General features: G+C 47.8%; 1 protein-coding gene across 1 annotated transcript; it reads right to left on the bottom strand.

The window, feature by feature from the left end:
• Window positions 1–6,735: 6,735 nt before the first annotated feature.
• Window positions 6,736–7,800, bottom strand: LOC106319875. Its single transcript, XM_013758278.1, has 2 exons — window positions 7,221–7,800; window positions 6,736–7,112 (listed from the first exon to the last, which is right to left on the bottom strand). The coding sequence occupies exons 1-2, from the start codon at window positions 7,798–7,800 to the stop codon at window positions 6,736–6,738; spliced, it is 957 nt and encodes a 318-aa protein (XP_013613732.1).
• Window positions 7,801–9,778: the final 1,978 nt, after the last annotated feature.

Genomic DNA, 9,778 nt, shown 5'->3' with positions numbered 1-9,778 from the left:
AGAAGGTAAAAGACCTGGAGAAGGTGGCCTCTTCAGCTGATGTACTGGCTATGAATCAGAAGAATCAAGAGCTGGAGGGAGATATCGAGGCTCTCAAGATGGCGGCAGAGACCTTCAAGTTTGAGATGGTGATGGCCGTAAATGGAGCCAGGGTCGTTGCTTGCTGGGAGTTGATGAAGGAGTGGCTAAGGAAGCAGAGTGCCCAGTGGGACTTGGTCACGGTGTTGGAACAGTACAAGGCTGTGGTCCAAGAGGAAGCCAGGAGCAAAGGTGCCCCCCTTCCTACTTTCGAGGATGAACCTGCTATTCCACCGTCTTCTGATATGGATGTGGATTCATCCGTTAAGCCGAGAGGATCTCCGACTTGAACTGCTTTCCCTTTCTTTGAATAATGATGTTTGTTTAAACCTTGGTCATTCGTGGCCTTTATTATTTCTTCGAACAATGGCCCTGCTGTGGCCTTCTTTTTATCCAAACTCTTGCTTGCTTTAAACCGAGTCTTTGTTTTGGGGTTGTTTCGGTCCCAAAGACTATGGACCGGTCGGGAGATAGCCTAAGAACCCTGATGTTGGGGTTATGTCTCGAGGGACAGGCTATGTACCCGAAGGTTTCGAATACGGACTCTTGGAGTCTAGAGATCGTTCTCAAAATCCGGAGATTTATGTGGAGGAGGAGCAAAGGCTCTCTTTGGATCCTTAGATCGCGTTTGGGACCCAGAGGTCCCTGTCAAACCATGAGGTCTTTTATCTGGGACCCGGAGGTCTTTTTTCTAGGTCCTGGGACCGAGACTGGGCCCGAAGGCGATGTAGGAATTCGGAGATTCTCTAGTCAGATCCGGAGATCGTGGTTAGAACCCAGAGGTTTCTGTGGTTGTGATTGGACCCTGAGGTTCTTCCTTAGATTTTATTCGTAGGACCCGAAATCGTTTGGGGAACCTTGGGTTTCCTCTTTAGATCGGGGGCTCGAATAGAGACACGCAGTTCCTTGGGAACCCGAAATGTTTTGCTTTTCGCAGGGACCATGCTCCGTCTTCCTAGGCAAGACTACTACCGGTACCTGTTTGGATTTCGCATTCTGCCGCTCGGAAGTTGGCCACTATCGAGCTCCTATGCTGTATTCTACTTATGCAGGAAGTCACTGACAGGCTTAGAGGGTGCTGGTGTGGGTGTTATGACCCAAGTGCCAGGCTTACGCTGCTTTCCACGTCTGGAAAAGCAGGATTTAGATTGCTCCCAGTTTTCACAGTAATTTTGCAATGAGTATATACCATGTGTTCCCTGTATCGTGTAGCTCATGGCGTTTTAATACATGTACTTTTTACATTGGTACACTGGGGACCCCAATGTGCCTTAGGCTGCACAGGGGTTTTAGGTAGTTTTGACAGCATACTCAGGCTTGCGCATACTCATTCCTGCTTTATTTCTCATACCCGTTTTCATTTTTTGTGGGCGTGCCACTGTGGTCGTGCCACTTTTGTGAGGGTTGGCCAGGATCGGAGGTCTCTGGAGACCTTATCCAGCTCGTATGCCCCTTTAAGTATAATGATTTCCCCTCTGCTTTTATAGCCATAACTATTTTTTTATGTTTTATCCGGGGAGTTTAGCATACATAAGAGTAGGAAATCATAATGCTTAAATAGTATATAATAGTATATGTAGAAATCGTGATCCGGTGACCGTATTAAAAATGATAGGCTTTAAGGTGCAGGGCGTTCCAGCAGCTGGGTTGTATTTTACCTTTGCTATCTTGCAGCCTGTAGGCGCCTCCTCTCCGCACCTCGATGACCTTATAGGGTCCTTCCCACCCTGGGGTGAGTTTCCACGTTGTTTTTTCTGCTCGTCGTAGAACCCAATCCACTTGCTAGAAGGTTCTGGTTCTGACTTTCTTGTTGTACTTTCTGGCGACGTCTTGCTGGTAGGACCAGTTTCTTAGTCAAGCGGCCTCTCTCTTTTCGTCGAGCAGGTCAAGGCTTAGCGCCATCAGCTCGTTATTCTCCTCCTGAGAGGTAGATCCGGAGACCGTTGTTCTTACGTTCTGTTGTTTCATCTCCTATATCTTGTTAAGGGAATTTTGTGTAGGATCTTTCTGAGTACTACGGAAAGATGGATGAGCTGATATTTAGTATAGATTTTGGAGTAGTAAAAGAGATTATGACTTGAATAAGCATTTATTAGATCGAACTAGAAGAGACTACGAAGTATTGAGCAAGAAACCCTAGTCTAGCCATCTAACTCTAGCCTTCAAGTCTAAAAGAGTTGATCCCCCCTTCTAGAGTTTGGGTTCCCCTTATATAGTCGTCTATAGGTCGGTTCTTGTTGGTTGGAGTAGATGGAAGTCTTCCATATTCGGAAATATGGAAGGTTTCTCCTTATCAGAAATTTTCCTTTTCTTGGAGCTCGAGGCGGTTCCTGGAACCGATACCGGGGCCGATACCGGGGTACTCGATACTGGGGATCCTGAGTGTTCCTAAAACGAGGACCCGGAGGTCTGGGTCCTGCCTGGGGTCTGGAGGAAGTAGTACCTGAGTATTTTTCCCAAACAGTTTGCCCCTTATTTCTCGATTTCATCATCGATTTCGGGGAATAACCTGTGCCCTCGGGCAGGACAGCGTTCCAGGAGCTCATCTTTTGGGTTCTTCGTAGGCTGGAATTTCTTCTTCGGACCCAAGTGAGAGGCGGTTTCTCTGTAGAGGACCCCGCCTTGGTAGTGTTTCTTAAGGTTCTTTGAATCTGCCATGGAGGACAGAGTCTGGATTTCGATGATCTCTTCCGGAGATTCTTGAGATCTGATATCTTGAAGAGGACATCTCCGGCCTTTATTCCTTTTCACAAAATTTCCTTTCTCGCGGCGTATTCCTTTTTCCGCGAAGATCGTCCTTTCCTTTTCTCCCAGGCCTGGCCACTTTCGAGGATCCTTCAGAATATCAGACAATATGAATATTTTTATTTTTTTCAGCTCTACGAGAAGAGAAACTTAGTGTATATAAAGATTTGCAACGCATTCGAGTAGCTCCAACCCGTCTTGAGCTTATGATCTTCTGAGATGAATCCCAATACCTAAGCTTTCCCGTCTTCGTTGGTGGGTGGACGTACAAGACCGCGTCGTCTCGCCGCTGACCCTTTCTCATCTCCTACCTCCGTCTGGGGAGAGATTTCGGAACCTGATAATGAGGCAGTTCCAATGGCACCCCTGAGGCAGCGTTGCTCTTACTTTCTCGATGATGGCCCGCGTTCCGAGATCCAGGAGGAGAGCCTTATCAATATCCGGAAGAAGTTTGTGATTCCTCCCTCGGTGGTGATGAGATGTCCTTCCGAGTTTGAACGGGCTTCGGATGGAGGATATGATGAGATAGCCATCTATGAAGCGTATCTGGAGGTAGGTTTCCGAGTTGGCGTCCCCTCTATCGTTGCCGAGGTGTCTTCATTCTTTGGCTTCTGTCCTTCTCAGCTTACTCCCCTGTCCTGGAGAACTCTGGCGGCTATTCAAGTTCTTGGAGAATTTCATGGCTTTGTCGTTGGAGTACATGAGATCTTGTACTCCCACTATTTCGCTCCATTGGCGAGCAAACCAGGATTCTATCACCTTCGGTCTCGCGATGGTAGTCCTTTGGTAGAGGAGACTTCAAGGGGAATCAAGGGTAACTATCCCTTTGGAGATGATTGGGACAAACGGTATTTATTTGTGAAGATTCCAGGATCGCCTCCATATCCTTCGTTTTGGCGTACCGTAGGTAAGTTACCTTCTTCGTCTTATTTTTGCCGCTTGTCCGGAACTGATGTTTTATTATGATGACAGATGTAGCTCGTCCAGTGTGTTTCATTGAGGAGGTAGTGGCGAAGCTTGTGTTAGGAGTTCCTCAACGATTCCAGTGGGTGAACTTCCTGATGAGCAAGGAGGCTCTACGCCATAGTCGTGTGTGGGGTGAGATTCCGTTCTTTGGTTTCTTCTTGCTGCAATTCTTTCTTCTAATTTTTGTGTTGTCTTTCTTCAGCGATTATCTATGATGAGTATCAAAAGGCAAAGACCCGAAAGAGACGGCCCTTTTATACTCCTCCCCCAAGATTGGTTAGAGCTGCTTCGTCGGTCTCTGGTCCTTTCGTTCCTCCAGCTGGTGCTGAAGCTCCACCCGCTCGTATCTCTCCTATGGCTGTTCATCAGAGATTGCTCACCGAATTGTTTTTTCTTCGTAACCAAGTGCGGGGTATGGTGTTCCATAGGGACCAATCAGTTCTCCGGGCTAGAGCTACGGCTAGATGGGAGCTTATGAAGGAGTGGCTGGAGATGAAAGTGGATCACAGGAATTTGGGATAAGAATATCGCCGTTCCCTATTCTGGGCTGAAGGAGTTGACCAGCTGATAACTGGAGGACCGGTTCAAGCAGCTACCTCAGGATCTGCAGCGGGATCGCGATACTTGGGAGATCCGTCTTTTTGAACGTTTAGAGACGCCTTTTTCTTTTTATGCTGGTGTTTTGAGCTTCTTTTTTTCTTTTGAGTAATGTCTTCTACCGTTTTGATCCTTTGTGGTCCCTTTTTAAGAGATTGTTGCTTTTGACTTCTTTGTGTTCTTCTTTGAATCAAACTTGTGGTGAAGAAAGGTGGTCTTGAGGACTTAGTCTTTATTGGGACTCTGGGAACCTTCCTTTCAGCTTCCAGGCTTGAGGGTCTTAGTCGAAATGAAGAAGTTGTGAGGTCTTATATTGGACCGGAGATGTAGTCATATTTAATACTTGGAGATTCGTGAATCTTTCAGAATGGTCTCGGACCCGTCTGAGGGTAAGGTTGAGTTTAGACCCCGAGATTTGTGGGTTCTTGATGCCCCAGCTTGACTGTGGAACAGATGGACCATGGTTCCGGGGTTGTTAGGTGTTGGACCCTGGGGTCTTTTATTATTTCGAGAGCTCTTCGGATTTCTCGTGAAAGTTTTGTTATAGGACCTGTGGGCTTGGACACGGGTTTTGTGTTAACCCGGAATTATGGTTTCGGAGGGACCGTATTCCGCCTCCCTAAGAGAGACTACTATCGGTACCTGTTAGGATTTTGCATTCTACCGCTTGGAAGCTGGTCACTATCGAGTTCCCGTGCTGCATGCTGCTTTTGCAGAAGCCATTATCAGACTAATTAAAGTTTTTCTAGTGTGGATGAAAATCCAAGTGCCAGACTTTACCACTCTCCTCGTCTGGTCAAGCAGTGGAGTGCTCCCTGTATGTCACAGTACTTTGGCACTTTTATATAGCATATCCTGTATCGTATAGTCTGGAGCGTTTTAATACAGGTACTTGCGCGTATGATTTTTGGGGACCACGATATGCCTTAGGCTATACAGGGGTTTTGGGTAGTATCGACAACATACTCAGGTTTGCGCAGACCCATTCCTGCTTTATGTCTCATACCCATTTGATTTCACGTGGAAATTCCACGTATCAGTGAGGTTGAGCTGGGATTCGAAGGTTTCGTGGAACCTGATCCAGCCTTATATGCCCCTTTAAGTATTGTGGTTTTTCTACTACTTTTATAGTCGGAACTATTTCATTATATAAGCTTTGTCCGGAGACTCTTAGCATACATACAAGTAGGAAACCAAAATACTTAAACAATAGATAATAGAGTTATATAAATCGAGATCCGGGGATCCTAATAGGTAGACTACGTTTTACCTTTACTTTTTGATAGCTCGTGGACTCTGTCCTGTCATAAAACCTCGTCCCCTTGTTGGGAGATCCCCGTCTCAGCTTGCTCATCACGGCTCCTGGTCGTGTGCCATCGGTTGGGTTGGTCACGGGCCGACCGCTCGGCGTTTCCTCGGATGATGAGCCTGGGGGTTGTGCTCAATGTAGAGAGAGTTCATCCTTTCATCGTCTGGGGGATAGTCTGTCGGGGATCAAATACTCCAAGTGGTTTCTCTACTAGTTTTCTCCCAGGGCTTATCGGGTTCTCTTCTGACCTATGGGTCCTTGCATTGCAAGTAGGTTGAGCTTCCCCAGGGATCCTATACTGATAGCTATTTTCTTCAGGACCTTGGGGGTTTAGAGATCTTCTGCCCCGGTGTCATGGACGATCCTGCTTCGTGGTGCGTGCCTCTCCTTTGGAAAGGCCAAGGTGTCGTCGGGGATTTAGGATTCCTTGGACTGGGTCTGCGATCGTCTCCACCTGGTTGATTGAGGACTTCGAAAGTTTTCTGAGGTCTGATCCCTTCCGAGTGTACGCAGAAGATTGGTCTCACGAGTGATCCTTTACGGGGAAAATGAGGTATCTCATCCTGCTTCTTGGTATTCCTTATCTGGCCGGAGTTTTCGGGGTGCCAAGGCATCTGACAACATGTGGAGATGACACCTGCGGACCGTCGCCCTCTCCGAGCTGGGGAATGAAGCTTCTCTGGGCCGAAACTGCTGGAGCTTATAAGTTTAGCATGGATCCTCGACCCTGAACTCTTCCTTGGGGTTATCGTCGCGGGGATCCGGTTCTCCAGATATGATGCTTCGTTTCTGGGCCTCGAATCGAAAGGACTCTGGGTTTTGACTACCTCCGAACTAGCTCGATTTGAATCTAAAGGAGACCATGCGAAGCGGTCGATGTTAGGCTGGGGAGAATTCATCAGCCTCCTTCTCTCGTTTCTAACTCGTCGCGTACCTTTCCTGTTGTTAGTCTCTAGTCCCGATACGTGTGGAGCTCGGGACTCACACTGTAATTGCTACAAGACCTTTGTCTTCCCCTTTAAGGTGGTATGGTAGCAGGATCAAGAATTTTCTTGATCACCCCTGACGGCCTTGATGCCCCAGGGAGTAGGGAACTTCACCATTTGATGGAGTGTTGAGGGGACAGCTCCCATATCATGGATCCATGGTCTTCCAAAGATCATGTTGTAGGATGATTGGCAGTCGACGAGGAGGAACTTAGTTGACATGTTGATTCCTTCAGGATAGACTGGAAGAACCACTTCACCGGTGGTTTCCTTCACCTCTCTGCTGAATCCCACGAGTGGGGTTGTTTTTCTAGTTAATGCAATTTCATCCAACCCCAGGTCCTGATAGGCGGTCTGGAATATGATGTTGTTGGAGCTTCCGTTATCTACTAGGATCCTCTTTACCAAGCAGTTGGCTACGGTAAGAGATACTACTAGAGCGTCATGATGGGGAACCAGGACCTTCTCTTACTCCTTCGCCGTGAAGCTTATCTCGTCTGTTCCCAAGAGTAGCGGTTTTTATTTAGACGTCTCCAGACCATGTTTGGCGTTTCGAGTGCTCTTCTTTGCAGCTGCATGGCTTATGCCGCTTATCTCTGAACCTCCGGATATGACATGGATTGCTCGGTCTTGGCGAGGTGGTGACGCGGGCTTGGTTTCAGCAGATTTCCTGGGTGTCTCCTTGCTTAGGAGGTTCTTCGCCTTTTTTGAGAGGAATTCCCGGAGATATCCCTTTTGGAGGTGCTCGTTGACTTCGATCTTTAATGCGATGTAGTCCTCCGTCTTGTGACCATGGTCACGGTGGAACTCACACCAGAGGTCGTGGTTCCGGAAAGAATCGGGTGCCCTCATCTTCGAGGGCCATTTAACCTGTTGACCCATCTGCCTTAGGGGGTTGATTAGCTCCGGTTGGGATACAGACAAGTGCGAGATATCTGGCCAGGTAGACACCGACATCCCTTCCGCTCTCTCGAGTGGACGGCTCATGTAACTGCCCCGGTTCCTGCCACCTTGGTCTTTCGCGGGTTTCTGGGAGGACCTCTCGTCTCTATCATTTCGGTCTTGCCTAGCTTCTTTCTGATTTTGTTTCTGTTGAGCCTTGGCGCGGCTTGCATACATCTGAACCTCTTATTTGAGAGAGTAATTCACTCCTTATGGTATTTTGAGTGATATCAGTTCCTTATAGAGATCCCCGTCTGGGAGCAAGCCTCTTTTGAAGGCTGAGATTGCCGTAGTGATGTTGCATTCGGGGATCGATACATTTTCCTGATTGAAGGGAGCTATATATTCGCGAAGGGGTTCGACCCGATGCCGGAGGATTTCGTAGAGGCTTTCCGAGGTTTTCTCTAGGCTCCGGCTACTTACGAACTGCTCTACGAACTTATCGTTGAGGGCCGCGAATGAAGATATGGATCCGATGGGTAGATTGATGCACCATTGCAATGCGGGTCCGATCAGGGTTGAGCCGAATCCCTTGCACATGGTAGCCTCGCGGAACTTCCTTGGGAGGACTACAGCTAGCATCCTTTGTTTATACTGAGCGATGTGGTCGTCTGGGTCGCCGGTGCCGTCATACATCTTTATGTTGGGGAAGGAGAACTTTCTCGGCATCTCAGTCAAGGCAATGTTGTCTGTGAAAGGAGTATCAGCGTAAGAACCGAGATTACTTTTCCGAATTGGAGGTGCCACCCCAGGGAGCCTTTCAACCATAGATTGCATGGCGTCGAGCTTCTTGGAGAACATCTGCTCCTGGTGGGTGGTCAATGAGGAATGCAATTCTGCGGCTCCTTCAGAGGTTTCCTTCTCGGAGTCTGGCTCGGAGTCGCTGGATATTGTTTCATGGACTCACGTATCTCCATATTTTTCTCCTAATGCCCCGGCTTCATCTGAAGGCTGTCGAGCAGTACCTCCTGCGGTGTTGGGTGTGTCCAGGCTTGGCATTTGTCGGACCTGTGTGCGGAAGCGGATATTTTTGTTGCTTTCCGTGTTGAGGACTTGATTCTTGTCTCGGAGAACAAGGTTTTCAGATTCGAGCAGAGTAAGCTTCTCAGCACTTTGCTCCAGCTGCTTCGAATGTTCGTCTAGCTTTTCCTTCAGGCTTTGGACTGCAGAGGAAAGCTCAGGGTTCTCGGTAGCTTCCCGAGCCTTGTGCAAGTCGGTTACCTGGCTTTGTAATCCGTCGAGTTGCCTTGGTAGTTCGGCTTCTCATGGAGTCGGTTCTAACGGGTTGTCTTGCTCATCCACCGCCATCGTCACGTAGTTTAGATTACCCCCCTCCATCTAGCGCCAAACTGTTAGGGGATTTTTGTGTAGGATCTTTGTGAGTACTACGGAACGATGGATGAGCTGATATTTAGTATAGATTTTGGAGTAGTAAAAGAGATTATGACTTGAATAAGCATTTATTAGATTGAACTAGAAGAGATTACAAAGTATTGAGCAAGAAACCCTAGTCTAGCCGTTTAACTCTAGCCTTCAAGTCTAAAAGAGTCGATCCCCCCATTCTAGGGTTTGGGTTCCCCTTATATAGTCGTCTATAGGTCGGTTCTTGTCGGTTGGAGTAGATAGAAGTCTTCCATATTCGGAAATATGGAAGGTTTCTCCTTATCGGCAATTTACCTTTTCTTGGAGCTGGAGGCGGTTCCTGGAACCGATACCGGGGTACTCGATACTGGGGATCCTGAGCGTTCCTAAAACAGGGACCCAGAGGTCTGGGTCCTGCCTGGGGTCTGGAGGAAGTAGTACCTGAGTATTTTTCCCCAACATATCTGGTCCTAACATATGTCTTTCTCCAACTTCAGCCCAACACAGTGGTGTGCGGCAAAGTCATCCCAATACTTGTATGGTAACTGTTGTTATAAGAAAACTCTACCAAAGGCAAGTATTGTTCCCATGTACCTGACCAGTCTAAAACAAAAATCCTTAGCAAATCTTCCAAGGTTCTGATTGTTCACTCCGTCTGCCCGTCAGTTTCAGGGTGAAACGCCGTACTCATATGAAGATCAGTCCCCAATACTTGCTGGAAAGCTCTCCAGAATTGAGCCATAAATCTTGGGTCACGATCAGATACAATGTTGGCAGGAACTCCGTGTAATTT

Source organism: Brassica oleracea, unplaced genomic scaffold (genome assembly GCF_000695525.1).
Source record: "Brassica oleracea var. oleracea cultivar TO1000 unplaced genomic scaffold, BOL UnpScaffold00671, whole genome shotgun sequence".
NCBI lineage: Eukaryota > Viridiplantae > Streptophyta > Magnoliopsida > Brassicales > Brassicaceae > Brassica > Brassica oleracea.
The sequence above is the reverse complement of the archived record's forward strand: the minus strand, read 5'-3'. Positions and strand labels throughout refer to the sequence as shown.